The sequence below is a fragment of the Zeus faber genome (assembly GCF_960531495.2).
Source record: "Zeus faber genome assembly, chromosome: 13".
NCBI lineage: Eukaryota > Metazoa > Chordata > Actinopteri > Zeiformes > Zeidae > Zeus > Zeus faber.
In genome coordinates this window covers 10,871,065-10,889,066 of record NC_137198.1, presented here as the reverse complement: position 1 = coordinate 10,889,066, position 18,002 = coordinate 10,871,065, and the positions used below count along the sequence as shown (strand labels likewise).

General features: G+C 43.6%; 1 protein-coding gene across 1 annotated transcript; it reads right to left on the bottom strand.

The window, feature by feature from the left end:
• Window positions 1–283: 283 nt before the first annotated feature.
• kcnk10b (potassium channel, subfamily K, member 10b) lies at window positions 284–16,718 on the bottom strand (the record flags this gene model as incomplete). The annotated part of the gene is made up of 7 exons (XM_080012753.1): window positions 16,689–16,718; window positions 12,591–13,009; window positions 5,188–5,305; window positions 4,135–4,295; window positions 2,381–2,573; window positions 1,942–2,084; window positions 284–886 (listed from the first exon to the last, which is right to left on the bottom strand). Coding segments are annotated over exons 1-7 (1,638 nt in total). The 5' UTR covers window positions 16,690–16,718.
• Between the last annotated feature and the right edge of the window lie 1,284 nt (window positions 16,719–18,002).

Below are 18,002 nucleotides of genomic sequence, written 5' to 3'. Positions count from 1 at the left end.
CAGACAAGGTTATTTTTCTCAAGGAGCGTATTGTGTATCATCCCGCCCAAAAAACAAGCTTTTGCTCCAAAGCCTCCGTTTATCTCTTCCCTTTTCCTTATTTTTTTGGCAAAGACACGGTAACCTTCCGCAGCTATGGCACAGTGACTGCAAACTCCTCCAGAGAAGTCTTGAGAATAGGTAAAATAAAAAAATAAAAAAAATAAAAGGCACATTTCTTGACACCCGAAAAAATGACTTTCTTCCTCTCTCCGTTGCTGCTTTTCCACCCCTCCTCTTCCTCTTACACCCCCGGTCCTATCTGCGGCTGCGGCTCCCTGCCGCCGCCCGCCTCGCCGCCGCCCGCCTCGTTGGCCGCCGCGAACCGCGAAAGGTTTGTCAAGCTGGTGTCCCCCAGCTCGCCCGCGTCCTCCCCGTCCCCTTCCCCCGCCATGGTCCCGCCCGCGGCCTCGCCCGCTCGCCGGGCGTGGTCGGGGGCGTTCCTGCCCTTCGCCTCCCGGTTCCTGCTCCGCTTGGCCAGCTTGGTGAGCGACCCGAAGCGCAGGCTGAGCAGGTTTTCCTCGGAGGCGAAGGCCGCCTGCTGCGGCCGGTGGTCCCTGGCGCCCTGCAGCCGCAGGTTGTTCAGCTTGGTGTCGATGCTCTCCTGAGACGAGGTCTTGAAGCGCCCGGCGTCCAGGCTGGCGAACACCGCCCTCTTCTCCGGCGAGAGCATGTCCAGCGACTGGGCGCGCTGCTCCAGGCCCAGCTGCCGCCGCTCCATGTTGCGGATGGTGGCGGCGCGCTGCAGCTTGTCGTGGATCTCCACGCTGAGCCGCCGCCGCGTCTCGCGGAACTCCGCCCGCACGTTGGCCTTCCACTCGGCGGCGTGAGCCTTGAACTCCCCCACCTGGACAGAAAAACCAAACACATGCCCAGTGGGAAAAAGGGTCAGGACTGTGGCTGAAAACATGATGCTCCTAAGCGGCCAATAAGTAGCTTGGAATGTACCAGGAAACACAACCTTCTGTAGTTATATAATGTACATAAAATAAACTGACATTAAATATTAGATAAATATTAGATAAATATTAATATATATATAAAATATTATATATATAGTATACAGTATATTATAATACATATTAATATTATTAATAAATATGATAGTAAATATTAATTTTAAATACATTTAGCAGACGCTTTTATCCAAAGCGACTTACAATTGTTCAAACACCGACGGACGCAGCCATCAGGAGCAATTAGGGGTTAAGTGTCTTGCTCAAGGACACTACAGCATGCTAGCAGGAGGAGCCTGGGATCGAACCAGCAACCTTTAGATCACTAGACCACCAGCCCTACCGCCTGAGCTACCATCCCCATTTAATCTTCAGTATTTATTTTCTTATTCGACAACACAGTTTCTGTTGAGTTAAAGTCGGCACCTTTCTTTTTGTTTGGCCCTTTCACAGCTGCTGCAGTACAACTTGTAGGCACATGGTGTTAAGAGTTTGAAAGTTTGCAGTTGACAATAAGTATCATAGGACAATTCTGTCTGCAAGATGCCGAAAAGGTAAAACGTCTATATCCAGCTCCAATCTAACTCCCGTCTTTAGTTGGAGGATCATAGGAGCATTATAGTATATTAGATAAATTGATATCCACCATTAAAATACTGGAAATCTCTGGTACTGCTTAAATGTCAACAGACATACTGCACAGCATACCCTTGGTTTAAGAGACGTGATTTCTTTGAGATGGTGTTAAACATCTTTCAGGTCTGAAAACACAGCGATTCTATCGAAATAATGAACATCCGCGATGGCCATGTCGGGAGATTGCGGCTTCTCACTTTTTCGCGGAACTATGAAACTCAGGATGGAGAGCGGACGCTGCAGCTGAGTGACCTTTTATTTTTCCATCGCTCTAATGTAATGACGGACATTGTAATCTAATGAGCCCCACCTCCTCTTTGGTCTTTTTGGACAGCACTCGGAGCCAGTCTCCAATCATGCTCAGAACAGCTGCAAAGTACGCCAGGCCCACCAGGATCCAGAACCACACCAGGGGCTTGTACCACGGCTTGTACTCGATCCTGCGGTTTCCACCTGGCCGCGAGCGGGAAAACCATATGCATCAGCATATTTTTACATTAAATTATGTTTATAATTATTTGTTATTTTTTTGTTATTAAAAAAAAAATAATAATAATAATAATGATGATAATAATAATACAGAAAAAAGCAAACAAGCAAAATGTACAGGTAATACAGTTAAATAAATATTATACTAAATTTCAGTGTCAGATCAGTCCATTTTTTCCTCATTATTTGTCTTTAATATTTACGTGTATATAAGATGTTTCGACAAATGGATGGATGGATGGATGGATGGATGGATATACCTGCCACGTAATCCCCTATTCCCACTGTAGTGAGGGTGATAACTACAAAGTAAATGGCCTCCAGCGTGCTCCAGCCCTCGATGTGCTTGAAGATGACCGCTGGGATGGTCACAAAGACGATGCAGCCAGCCAGGATGAACAGAATGGTGGACGTCACCCGGATCTTGGTCTGGCTTATCTGCCTGTGTTTTTGCTGAAGAAAAAAAAGGAACATTCATAAGCAACTGACCACATGATTCCCTTATAAACCATGGAGGGGGCTTAAAAGTGCAAGTGAAACCGGTAATCTCATCACTTTCATGTGAATAAAATTAATCTCAATTATATTGGAGTTATTGTGACTACGTTTCATACCACAAAATATCACATACAAAAAAAATTACTTTTCGTATAAAATGTGTGAAAATCTAGGCTCAAGCCGCTGAGGAGAAATTCCTTAGTTTGAATGACAGATGAAAGCAGGCGTTGCTATGGAGATGCGTTGCTAACTAGGCTAGGGCCTTTGTACGGGGCAGCAAAGACCAGTTTTTATGATCAATGAATCTTCATATCTGTCACTGATATGGTGAACTCTCAACCCCATTACATCTGTCAACATATGGAAGGATCGATCGAAATAAAACGATCTGAAATGATCATATTTGACCAATAAGGTTATTAGTACGCAAATCAAAGTGCTATCATTGCAGAAAGTAAAAAAAAGAAAGTTTATTGACTGTCCGAGCAGAGAGGAGAACAGATGGGTTGGCTGTTCCGCGCAGGATCTGTGCCGGGTCGAGACGAGAAACAGCAGGAACTGTGTTCCACGTAAACTCGGAAAACTTTTATTTGTGACGGTTGGAAGTGATGCTGCCTTTCATGGGAACTCTGAAAACTGTCATTCATGACTAATGTGACTAACCTGGACCCCCGTGCATTGCTGCGTGCACTACAAAATTAAAAAAATTTAACTCGTGCTACATTGCACAGAACCCGGAGAACTGTAATACTTATTTAACACGACCAAACTGGACCCTGTGTATTGCTGCCTGCAGCTATATTTATTATTATTATTATTATTATTATTATTATTATTATTATTATTATTAAGATTCAAGAGGTTTATTCGTCACATACATATACATACTTTCATACATATATGCAGTGAAATGTAAGTTGTTGTTAAATGTCATTATTATTATTATCATTAGTAGTAGTATTGTTGTTATTATTATTTTTTATTATTATTATTATTATTATTATTATTATTATTATTATTATTAATAATAATAATAATAATAATAATAATAATAATAATAATAATACTTATTTAATAATAATAATAATAATATATGATAATAATAATAATATTTTTATGAACATTTATTTTAACTTAACTAGGACTTTAAAAAAATGATTCAGGCTGTGGGTTCTGTAATGTCCAATGCTGCTCGGATGGCCGTTCAGAGCTGAAACTCTTGGCCATCCTCTCTGCTGATTCAGAGACCCTTCCCCCCAATGTCTCTTTGTCAGGACTCAATTACACAAAAATACACCTTGCTCGAACAAAAGACAATCGCACTTACTCTCCACAAGGTCTGGAAAGATATACGTAATTGAAAGAGGATCTCCGCCTAAAGCAAAATGAGGTTGACAAATTTGTTCCGCCAGGGGGGCGGGGGTGGTGCGCGTTGGCACTCAGCGTAATTTTTTGTACACAAGCGATGGCGCCGAAATCGAATTACAACCTGCGCAGTCCGACACCTGGAACTCACTCTGAACATCCTCTCAACCCGCAGGATGCTTTTCACGAAGATGGTTCCCAGCTGGTCCCCGATGCCCGCCAACAGGAAACCAAACAGAGGGATCCCGAATATGGCGTAGAGGATACACAGTATCTTCCCGCCCTCCGTGCTCGGCACGATGTTTCCGTAACCTGGGAGAGGATGAAGAAGGGAGGAAAAAAGAGGCGGGGAGAGGAGAAGGAGGAGGGGTGAGGTTGGGGAGCATGAGGAGCGAGGATAAGCGGCTTCCCAAAACCTTCACGCGCAGCGCCCCGTTCGATTGGAGCCGTTGCGAAATACCTCGGGAGTTCCCTCGCCGCAGGTCCGAGGTACATGAGCTCGTTTGGAGACGCTAATTCGGTTTTCCTCAGAGAGAACGGCGTTAGTTACGACTCCCATCGACGGGGGAAACAACACAGAGCGTCCGAGAGGAGCGAAGCGGGATCTTCGCCAGCGCCCAATTAAAAGAGAACCACTCAGCGTGAAGTGAATTTGATTCCTGATTAATTGAGCCTTATCTTATTTTGATTTGCATGCTTATGAATCTGTTTACTTTGTAAATGTATTTAGGAAATAAATGATTTAGAAGTTGACAAAGTAACAATGTTCATTCAAGGGCGAGAAAGAACACGATATCGATTAAAGCATGAATCACACATCTCAGATGTCAGATGCTTCGTCGGTCGGTGCACGTGAGGCATCCCATGATGTTGCGTAAGGTGTCTATGACGACAAAATCCAGCGCGCTGTGTTGATCAGGTTCCTCCCTGAGAAAAAAAATGCAAGGGAGCCAGATTTGGACCAAAGGTGTTGAATGGCAGCCCATCTTTGAGCTCTCATTTGCATAAGCATGCTCCTGGACACCACCCAGCTTGTTCGGACACGGTAAGAAAAAAAATGTCCAACACCCACTGAAGTGGCCAGATGACCTCGAATAGAGAGCGAGCCTCCAGGTCATAATTGAAAAATAAATTCAAATTTTCTATTGTCCCTATTTCAAATACTATAAAATATTGCCGAAATTGCCTTTAGGTGTAAATATACCTATCGTTGTGATGACCGTCCCGGCGAAGAAGAAGGCGCTGCCCATGTCCCAGTTGCTGGAGTTGTAGGACGTGTCTCCAATGGGACTCACTCCTGCACTCACAGCCTCCGTGGCATGCTGAAACGGAGATTTACAAAGAGAAATGAAGAATGTCGTCATTTATTGATGTACATGAAGAAATGTTGTATTTGCTTCCCCCTGCGGGCGGGAGGGAGCCCCGGCTGCCTGGAATCTGAAGTTAGGGTCAAGACAAAAAGATGTGAGAAGGAAATAAAGGAGAACCTTAAAGGGGAATACTTCCCACTTTCAGCGTTTCCGCGTGTGCGCGCAAATGTTACGTTAGGTGACTGATGATGGACCTGGAACCTGGAGAACCTGGAAGGTCAACGGTTTGGCCAAATTGAGGCCACGATCGGGAAGGAAACAAGGAAGGAAGGAAGCAATTAAGGGGACGTTGGGAAAGTGGGTTGTAGGATCTCATTCCAACCTTTATTGTTCTCGACGGGAAGAACGAACACCAAACACCAAAACACCGCATACAGTGTAAAGGCAAAATATAACGAACATGAGTCACGCACTGAAGCAAATGGACTTTACATGCATTTGACTTGTTCACAAAATCAACGAAATATCTGTTTACGAGGGTGAAACGATGCACGGAAATGTCCAACTGCTCAGCGAGAAAAACTCTTACATTGTCAAGGGAAAAATATATATATTTTTGATATCATATGGAATCCTTTTATTGATTCCTTAAATAGTACAGACGCTACAAATGTCTTAAATTAAGAAGACAAATAATTAAAGAAGAACTATGTCTTCTGACGATTGCTTCCTTTGGTCTTAGTGTCAGAATAGGATTGGTGACTTAATACCTGGGGAAATATTTCATAACTGATGTGTATAGATGCATTGCAAATGTGAAATGGAATGTCCAGTTGCACAAAAGTCAACTTTATTTTTGTTTCACTGTTATTTATGTTTTTGTTTTTTTTAATTATTATTATTATTCAGACTCTACCCAGACATGACCTGTTTTATTTTAATTGTTTAAAAACATTTTTGTTTTAAAATTTGTCCGAACTTAACTAAATAATTGAATATATGGACACTGGAAAGACGGTAAATTGGGAAAAGGGTAGGGAAGGGTGGAAATGTATATTGTGGTTGTTATTGTCTCCATGTTGTTGGATTTAAAGCCTTCAAAATTAATACAGGGCACCGCAGTATTTCACCAGGTAGCACACACCGCAGACAAGGCTCAGTCCTTACCGCAGCGGCCCGGGTTCGATTCCGGCACATGGCCATTTCCTGCATGTCATCCTCTCTTTCTTCCCACACTATCACTGTCTAATAAAGCATGGAAAATGCCAAAACAATATCTTAAAAAAACCCCAAAACACAAATTGCTGGAAAAAAAAGCACCCAATCTGTGTCGCCACCAAGTTGTCTTTACCACTGCAATGTGAATGTGACTATAAATACGCATGTTTCACCCGGTTTCCATCTCCTCATCACATTTCCTCTATTTTTTTTTGTTTTGTTTTGTTATTAATATTCACAAGTATTCACTGGTGTTCTTCTTCCTGATTATCTATTCCACATTATGGAGACGTAAAAAATAACAAAAAAAGACTTCTTCCACTCTTTGTACGTTCTCTGTCAAATAACACTGTTGCTATGAATAACTACAAACAACAAGTTTTTTGCTGGAATCGTGAGCGTCTTTCATCCGTATATGTCTGTGAAATGTCAAAGAACAAATTTGTCTTGAATCCATAATAACGCGAGTATTGAATAAATAGGTTCAATACTCGACATTGGACAAAGATGAATGTGATTTATTTAAAGATGAATGTGAGTTTTCTCCATACTAGCCCCTTCATGAAATATTTAGTTTGTTATGACATGAATTATAAAGGGAGTGGTGGTGGTGGTGGTGGGTGTGAAGGTCCATCTCCCCACATCGCCGCACAATGCTCCGTGACAAACGACACGTGACCGAGATCCAAAATCACCGAAGCTCTTTGAGTTCGTCCTCCCTAATGAGGCCGCTCTCTCTGTCGCAAATGAGGTTCTTTCACAGGAGCTGTTTCCCTGGACCCGGCAGCCGCTGCTGCTTTAAAAGCGGCGATATCAAAGCAGTAATTACAGGGAAAAGAAAAATAACAAGGAAAGCCTAATTCTGTAGGCACCGGAGAGCCATAAATAGCCCCTGAATGAACAAGTCTATTTTTGGCTTTCTCACCCTTTTTTTTTTTTTTTTTTACCAGCATCGTGCTGCATTAGTAATGTGCACGGCTACCGATTTACACAACGACGCACTGATGAGTCTGATTTCCAGACAGTTCTTTATATTAGCATTACACATTATTATTATTTCTCATTTTAAAAAAGAGAAAATCACTGGGGAACGCTTATTCTTACCCTGTTTTGAATTTATTTCATTCTTTTATTATTCTACTTTATAAATGCATTTTGATTTGCTTGCTTTGCTTTTATTGTGACTATCTGATGCCGTTCTTTCAAAGTAAAGCGCCTTGAGTTACATGTCGTGTATGAAAGGTGCTTTACAAATAAAGGTTATTATTATTATTATTATTATTATTATTATTATTATTATTATTATTATTATTATTATATTTATTTCAGATAAGGCTTTTAATGTTATGATTGAAAAAAAAAGGATCAATATACAGCCATTGTAATGCATGCAAATAAAAGATAATTAAGATGCAAAGTGCTTTCTGCTGGTAACTGACCAGCACTTAGCTCATCTCATTCCTTTTAAACATATATCAAATTGCAGATTACAAGAGACTACGCCGCGGAACCGATCCTATTATTGAATTTCGGGAACAGCCAGCACCATGACTGGGCCTAGAAAGAAGGATTAAAGGTGCCGATTCTGAACAGAAATTGTTTTTTTAGGTTTTTTTTTTACCATGACTCAGTCAGGGAACTATTTTTGGTTCCACGGAGACTAAAGGAGACTCTTCATCTCTCGGCATGAATTGTCTTGAACACCTGCGTCTTTGTTTATCTGCACTTTATTGTCGAGGCTAATTTACAATATTGCACAATTCATATCAGCTAGTAGACGCCTACCGCCTGGACCATGGAGGGGCGTGGTTTTCAATTTCCATGCCATCACCCACCATCAAATATGGCGTGTGATGGCTGTGGAATGTGCAACCAGTTCAGAATATATGCATAAAAGTTTACATAAGCAATAAGTGCAAGGCTTTCCAACAAAAATGCTGTGAATAATTTGTTTTTCTCTGCAATTAGACTTATAGGAAAAGTACTTATAACACAATAAAATAATAATTATCCTCCACTCTACTGTAAGTGGATGCTGACTTAGCAATAATGCCAATGACTGCGTCTTTTCTTTACAGGAAATTGATTTTTAATAACTCTTCCCCCCGAGAGCTTTACTTTAAGACGTGAGTCACTGGAGCTACAGGCGTCTGTTTGTGTCGCTGGCATCGCGGCTCCACATTGTGCCACAGTGTGAGTCACCGCCGTGGGGTCCACGCTCTGCGTGGGCGCACGGTGGGTGGGCGGACACTGCTGACACTGACACTGCTGGCTGAAGTAAGCACTTAAACTCCCGCTTGTGAAGCCGGTCACACGCGCGCGCGCACACACACACACACGCGTGCACACGTACACACACATGCACACACACACACACACACACACACACGCACACACGCCCTCTATCTTTCGTCCCTGCAACCCCATTTTGTTTGTTGCTTTGGTACTTTTCCATACATCTCTATAGTAACGCTTCTCCACACCAACGTCATTCTGTCCATTCCTCCACCAAAACCCTTTGAAAACACTGCGTTCCCACTCCCGCTGTGTTCCCTCTCGGCTGAGTGACAGGTGTGGCGCAGATCTTTCAAGGAGACGGTTCGAGGGAGTGCGACGCCCCTCTGGGCCGATTCCGAAGAGAGGAGGGAAAAAACGCTGCCAAAATCCCTGCCACATCCACTCCACTGTGCTGCGCTCTGATCACGGTGTGTTTTGTGTAATAGAGGAAGTTGTGCTGTGGATTTATTATCTTTGGAACAGCACCTTAACTATTGTGAGCATTATTGTCAGGATTATTTTCAGAATAATTTGAGAATGATTTGCTCTAAATAGTTCAAGACTAATAATTCGAGACCGATAATTCCAAGAGAGATAATGATTGAAAATAATTCGCTGAGGAATGATCGTGTTCCCACAAGGTCTAAATTGATGAACGTAAACACGAACATTGAGTATAATTACTTTTATCGAATTGCATTTTGTTTGGTTGGATTTTCATTTTTACTATTTCATTGCCTTTTGTTATTTTTTTATTTCTTTCATATTTTTTATTTCTTTTTTTTGTGACAAAAGACAGCCCTTCGCAGTTAGATTTACAGTTCGTTTCTGTCGAGAATCAATAAATCCAATAACTGTTATTCGCCCGGGAGACGATCATGTCTGTGATCTAACTGCTGCTCCCGGTGCGCGTGCGTCTCATAGGGAGGAGGTCTGCGACTCCTGGCCCACACCATGAATAATTTATTCCCTGTGGACCCAAGGCGCACCACGCCAAAGGTTTCTGCCTCCTTCCCCTACCTTCAGGAAACACTGCCACCGATTCTTTACAAATTTAAGACCGCTCTTCTGCGGCTCAAAGGACAAAAAAACAAACAAACAAAAAAAAAAAAACGCAAGGGGCTGAGGAAAATTTGCTGGGTGTGCTTCAATAAAATTATGGGGTGGAAAAAAAAAAAAAGAAATGGAGGCGGGGAGGGGGATGAAGAGCTAAATAGAAAGATAGGCAGCGGTGCATGGGGAGCCGAACATTAAATGGATCCACTCTGCCGCACGCCAAATGCCACGTGGCCGCTTCTCTCTCTTTTTAGGGTCGTTCCGAGCTTGAGAGACACGGAAGCGTCCGAAACTCGAGCGCGACGTTGAAAGCGCACGACCCCCCACCCCGGTTCTGTCGGTGGTTACGTCACCCGCGCGGATCCGTCTCCATGTTTAAACCGTCGGGTTGACCTCTGGTCCGGATCCGGAGCCCCCGCAGGAAAAAATGTCCATATGCTTCCTGTGGAATACCCGAGAAATAGAGAGAAAAAAACCACCCTCGCCTTCCAGGAAAGATACCCTCAAGTGACACAGGTTAAACACCGCCACCATCCCAGCGCTCTGTCCCCCGTCCAGCTGCACAGGATCACAAGCTGAAAAAACAATTATCTGGCAGAGAGAGATTCACTGATCTCGGTTCAGCTGTTTCCCCCTCCCGTCTCCATAATTCCCACCCCGCCGAGCCCTGAAACGCAACTGGAAGACGTCAACTTTACCATCCGATGCCCGTTCCAGTTTCTTTTCAACGTGGAGCGCGGTGCGCTGACGGTAATTCTCCGCGCGCGCGCGCGCGCTTCGCCGCAAGAAGTTGCGCAACGTCACCGTGCGCTGGGCATCGGATGACGCCGTAAAGGGAGGCCGGAGTTAAAAACCCCCGTCGGTTCCGCTCGTTAAACAGGACGAGCCCCGCTCCAGGAATGTGATGAGCGTAAAGTCGGCTCAAGAGCTTGACCTTGCGGAGACCAAGTGCTTCTGAGGAATAGAGATTTGTTTCAATTTCTCCAATGTCTATGCTTAAATGTACCAAAACGGTTCAACTACATCATTAATTATATTCAATCCCCTATCTGAAGTTACAGTAATTGTGCCATGTATTGCAAGTTTTGGGTGGTAGGTCACCTGACAATTAAGCCTGCAGCGTTTAGTAGCTGGAGGGGAACTAATTCAATGTAAAATATAAAAGATGCAAACTATATGAGGGTATAAGTACATATATACTTATAATTCTGCCTTCAGGGTTAGATACAGATCTCTATTTGACCCAAAAAACATGAAAAAACATTGTTTAGCGTTTAGATGATAATTGGCTTGTCCCCTCTTCATGAATATCAATATAATTAATATAAATATATTGGCGTTCCAATATTATTTCAGTGTTTATTTTACCAAGTTCACAAACAATATACATTTAAAATGCACTTAAATATTTCCCAAATGGCTCCACCAATTTGGGAAAGATTATCTTCACTGTGCTGTTGGTTGCCCTCACTTTTCGCCGCCATTAGGGATCGGAACCACGGCGGCAAAATCGCTAGGTCTCGATAACACACAAGACACCTTCGTGACATCGGAGTGCATCCAGTGACAAGTGGAAGAAAGGTCACAGCGATTTAACGTGTTATATCACCAGGTAACAGAACAACAGATTAGGAAAGAGGACCCGCGCTTTTTCCCGGTCCATTACACAACAGGGGCTCCCGTCGATTACTGCACAGACCGACATGTTCTGTGCGGTAGATTTTCTGACTGAGCGTTGTGGGAACAGGCATCTCTACGGTTAGCCCCAAGGTATTATTGCGCTCCCAATTGGAGGACGCTGTAGTCCTTTAAGTACAATAATGACATTTACCCATTATTACTAGTGCAGCACGCAGACGGCCAGCCAGCGGGGCAGGGACAGTAGGTGGGGGGAGTTCTGACGGCTCAAGGTCTCTGTATTTCCCTTCATTGGGTCCATTTGTCAGTCAATCGTTTACTGTTCTAATCATGTCTTTTTTTAAATGGTAGGTATTTTATTCTGCCATTGATTCGGTAAACTCTTTATTCCTTGGTGGAGAACGTGGACGTATGAGGACCAGGCGGCATAAAAAAAAAAAAATGGCGGACCTGCAGTCTACTATCACAGTTATGGCCATTCGCATCCAGCCAAACCACCCTCACGACTCATTTGAAGGTCAGTCACCTGCCAATCAAACTGGAAGAACGCCAACGTCATTTGTCCAACTTTCATGTGTATTTTGACCTTGATTAGGCTTTTCACACAAGCTTTCAAATCCTTTGGAGATAATTAAATTTATATATATATATATATATATATTTATATATATATATATATATATATATATATATGTATATATATATTATTAAGACATAACCACTTGATTATCACACCATCTCCTTCTAAAACTCCAGTGCTTCCCACACATAGGCTTTACTTGGGCACGCTGCCCAGGTATATGAACGGCCGCCAAAGTCAATTTGATGACCCATTTTGGCATTTTATCTGTCCGGCAGAACGACGGCGTCCATGATCAATTAACTAGCGGAATTATGTTAGAAGGTGCGCGCACGGGTTCAGGTGGATTAGAAAGCGCCCCAAGTCTGTATTGGGTTGAGAGACAGCAGGAAGTGATGCTGCGTTCACAGAAACTCGTAAAACTGTCAATTGTGTCAGCAGTCCCCCCCACAGCCCCCAATCCCCAGACCCGTCGGCTACCACCACAAGAATATTGCAGACCTGTGGGAAACACTGGGTTAGACTCACCGTGATGATGGACTCCAGCTCATCAGGAGTGACACAGGGGTGCCTCTTCAGGAACGACGCCTTCTCCAGGGTGATTCTGGTCTTCTGGTCCCTCTCGAACGGCTGCTCCAGCGTCCCGAACGCCAGGCCCCCGCAGACCAGGTAGAGAACCACCACCACGAACACCGCCACCACCGTCTTCCACTTCATCACCGAGTGGAGCGCCGCCGCCGCCACGGCGTCATAGCTGCCGTCCATGCTGGCCACCACGCTGGCTGAGCGGGAGGAGATGGAGAGGCGCGGCAGCGGGCAGTGGCCGTTGGCTTTGACGTCACAGCCCGTGGGGTTCTGCATGGCCGTGACGCTGGCCTGGACCAGACTGGACTTCACCATGCCGGGCTGGACCTTCTTCGGAGGGACCAGGTTGGTCTGGACCGCCACTGGGAGGAGAGAGAGCATGAAAGAAGAGTGAGTTACATGGAATGTTTGACCATTTGCAACATCTGAGGGCGTTTACGATGGTGTTGTTTGCACTCATACACCGCACTGGACTCTTAGCGCTGGCATTCAGAACAAATTTTCCAGTCGCATCGAAGGGCGGAGATCAGGGTGTACTACGCACTAAGCCACTATGTCTGTGTGTAGTGGATTCTGAACTTCAAGGAGCCACTCACCTTTTTTACGAGACACTTTCTAAAAATCGATATTAAAGGCAAAATATACGATACAAATGAAACATAAGACGATCTCGCATAGCCAGACCCCCAGACCTCCAGACAAAATTCGAACACAGCGGTATACGCTGAGTCCAATTTACCAGCCAAGCAGCTCACAAAACCACCTGCGTTTGGTGGGTGGCGGGTGTTAATTTTACACCCTGGTGAAAATGACTGCATCCCATCAAGCTAATGAACGATATGACTGATGGCCATCAGTCCTGTTGGCTGTAGCTCAATCCACATCCTGAGTAGTTAATCTTCCTGCTTGAATTCTTAATAATGAGGCCATTCTGCAGGGCCATTATAAACTAAAACAAATTTGCCGCTCTGGCCAAGCCAATTTTATTTCATGACATTAATGTTTATAAAAGACATTTCGAATCGCTTGTTTGAATTGAATGAAGCAGTAGATGAAACCCAGTGTGTGACTATGAGCATGAGCAAAAAAGTACAGTAAAACACAGCGAAACAACCGAGCATGACTCTTGTTGATTCACACACAAGGAAAATAATATTGTGAAGCTGTAGCAGGAAAAAAAAAAATAACAAGATGACTTTCTATATCGGCTGGATTTAATTTCTCTAATAGGATATATGCAAACAGGAGAAGAGCCAGTTTGGGCCATTGGCTCCTGAGCAGCCTTTAAAATAAATGCACACTGGAGTAGGTCCAAGGTGGCGGGCAGCACCAAGGAGGCAGCCATATTTAGATCCTTTTATATATATGAAACACTCTATCCACTATTCAGAGCTCCGTCTTTCGCCCTTTCAGGCCCACGCTGCTTCACAATCTCTGCCTCGGAGCGAAGGGAGGGTTGTGTGGTCCAGAATGGTGGGACTAATGGTAGAAGAAAAATGTAATTTATTTGAGAGATCTAGTCTGTTGTGTGCTGCTGTGACAAGACTAAGTGCACACATAATACTTGTAGGCAAATAAACAAACAAACAACACACACACACACACACACACACAAACACACTCACACACACACACACACACACACAAACACACTCACACACACACACACAGAAAACAAACACACCAACTAAAACACATAATACCTTGATGATTCAAGGACATCCAGGAAGTCTCTCACTCACTTACCAAACCGTAAATCTTGTTAGTGGACGCTCTGACATGCGGGACGACTGAATCAATAACAGCCAACTGATGTCACACACATGAATACAATTTTACTTTGGCATTTCAATTCTTATCGGCGTCAGCAAGCTATTTTTGGCACGCGAGACGGCTCTGACAATGAATCGTCGGGGAAAAGACAAGACACAAAGATTAAGGATCAAGACGTGAAGGTGAAGCGTCTCCGTATCAATATCTCGTGAAGGACCGGGTGGAGAGCTGGGATGGGCGTTGTAGAAGCACAAACGTCTCTTTCCCATTCCCAAATACCGTCCGATCAGTTTAGAATTATGTTATTCTTGTAAGTGACAGAAATTGACAGAAATTGAGTAAAACAACAGTAAATGGCCGACTAGTCAGTGTGAGGATAAATCCCTTCCACAATTGCTCACAGATGATGTCTGGACCTGTGACTTTTTTTTTCTGTGCCCAACACCCAAAACAAAACTGTGGGTATCAAATGGAATTGCTATACAGCGGTCTCAGGTATATTTTTCCAAATTAGATAAAACCTGAGTGGAAAGCATGCATGATGGGATATCTTTTTGTGTGTGTGTGTGTGTGTGTGTGTGTGTGTTTTTTTTCTTGGAGTAGATCCAGAATGGCAGTGTGATTCACAATTTTGTGCTGACTGGGAACATTAAACCAGATGAAATGCATTCATAGTTTCAAGTTCGAGTTCAAGTTCAAGAGATTTGGAAAGCATTGATTACAAACAAAGTAGAAAAAAAAACGTATCAGAGAGTTATAGGTCGGACCTTTTTAGGACATTTGAAGGCAAATCTTGATAAAATTTAAGTCCGATTTTTTGAAGTAAGTACTATATATTCCATACAGGGGTAAGTGTGAGATAGAAACAGGGCAGGCTATGATCTATATGATTCTATAAACTTTTATTATAACAGTTCCCCATTAGCTCAGATATCAAGGTCAGAGATTAGGTACCGGAATAAATCTACACATGTTCATATGTTTCACTATGGCAGGTCAATTAGTAAATGAGTTAACAACAGAAGAGTGGACTCCGATGCGGAAGAACTTGACTCATTTCTGACAAAAACAAATAATTTTAAGTTATAAAAGAGGTATAAAAGAGGTCCGGCTACATAAGAGGTGAAACAATTCAACGCAGACCTAATATTTACACGAGAATTGAAGGCACGGTCAGACTTTCTCGGCGACCTTGTGCAGAGATCGCTGAAAGAACGTGATTAACCCCTTGTTGGCACGTTGGGGGAAACGAACAGGGGCTCTTAGCGAGTCCAGTAGGAGCATATTCAAATGTAAATTTCAGTTTGGGTAAATGTGGCTGCCCGCCCGGTTATTCCCCACGGTCCCGCAGGGAGACGGAGGCTTTGCGGCTCTCCATCTGCACCTCCCCAACGGGGGGGGGGGGGGGGGGGGGGGGTGGAGGGGGGGTGGAGGGGGGAGAGAGAGCGAGAGAAGGAGAAACAGAGCACGGTCCCAGGGCTTTGTCTGGGATTGACACCCATCTTTACAGTACGGAAACATCAATAATATGAAGGTGTAGTGGGAACGGACACCACTGTATTTGTCATTTACATTAGTTTTTTTGTTTTTTTTTAATTTAGACTAGAAGTTTAAAAAATGTAATAACGACAACAATAAAAAAAACACCCTTTGTCTCTGGAGCGCTCGGGACAAAGTATAGTGTTTAGATGCATCTTCAGTTTTTAAGACGATGAAAAAAAAAGAAAAAAGACAAACTGCGATCACCAACCTTGCTCCGGGTCCCAATTAACTTGTTTCCGCGGGTTCTCGAGTGGAAATTTCATTATTACGCCGTTGTTTGCGACAAACTGCCGGGACTGCTACACGCGTTCAACGGCGTCGGTGAGAACGCGGAGAAATGTCCCCTCCTGCAAACACCCCCATCGTAATCCAAAGGTGCGTCTCCCTTCATTCGAATCCACGGGCGCGGGATAAGGGAGAAAAGCGGCGGCCGCCGGGGCTTTGTCTGGGAAGGGGGCACCGCTCCTCCGCGCCGTGGAGAGGAAGGATTTGGAGCGATTTTTTTTTTTTTTTTTTCGTTGTTGTTGAAGCGGTCTGACCAAGTGGCGGACCACCCCACACCGCGGAGGACGCTCCACTCCTACCCATCCTTCACGCCGCGCAGAACGTCGAAGAGGTGCGCCCGCCACCGTACGGTTTCCGTGCCGCCCCCTCTTTCCCTTTCTTGTTCATGTAAAGGAAATCTAAATTCAATTCGATTCCATTCAATAGGGGCTCGGTACTTACTCTTGATGAGGGTGTCGCTCCTGGAGAGTGTTTCACGTCCACTCAGCCGGCACGCATGCACATGGCAAGGCGGTGCGTGGCCATTCAATGGCAGATTTAACCATTACATCACTCGCGGGCACGGGAGGCCATGTATTATTTATGAACCACAACTTCATGACATCAAGTCATCTCTCTAATCTTCCACCGTGTTCATTTGGTTATCACAAAGTGTCCATCTGTCTTTTTTTTTTAATCACATATTTGATTGTTTTTCTTTTTTTTTTTTATCTGCCGCTATATAAAAAAAAACAGCCATTTAATGTATTTGCATTATGCATGTGCGCCTTTATTATAGGCTTTATTCATTGCAGGTGGCGGGGTCCGCCTTTCCCGGCAAGAATGCACCGCATTGGATACGCGCGATAACTGACGGGCAGCCGTGGTGGATTCGATGAACCTACGTGCAGTTGTGGTCACTCATCTGTTGATACGGATGGACATACACACACAAAAGAACAACAGCAGCCCTGGAAGAAAAACCATCCCCATCACATCAAGTAGCCATTAAAAGAAGGAGAAAATCCATCGATCGGGAGAAAGCGAACTTTGTCAGAGAGAAGATGGGGGTGAAGTCGTTAGGCTGGGAACAGCAAACGTTGCAGTTTGAAATGGAATTCTGGGACTCATAAGTGTAATCCACCCAAAACACGACGATGATATGGATTTAGACTTTAGACGATTCCAAAACATGAAGGATCAACTGCTCAACTCTTGAAGGCTGCCGTGACCCCTTTTCCCCAACTACATATGTCTACGTATGTTTGTCTTATCTAAATACAAGCAAATTGGAGGTTTAAAGGCAATATGCTTTACAATCTTTCTTGTGGCTGATGATGATATAATTGGAAAATAAACCACAATAGGGTGCTATGTCATAAGTGATGCCAGGTCAAAAGGTCTGGCAAACAATATATTGGAACACGGCTGCTGAACAATGTGCTGCTGACAGAATGATGCTCTGTACACTCAAGTAGACTTAAAATGATCAGATTTTTTTTTTTACCACTTCATGTTCCAAATTATGGTCAGTTGTACATTTCTACATTGCACTGTCTTTATAAATGGGTGGAATTTTTAGATAAGGATCTGTGAACAATATAATAAACAAATAAACAAAAACAAATAAAAAAATAAAAAATAATGTAATATAAATCAATCAAAAAAATATTCATTAATAATGAGTATTTTTAAATTTGGAAAGTGCATATTTAGGTCCACGATCCCATGTTCACTGTTTCCTATAAAGGGAGGCAAGAAGAATACTTCCCACTT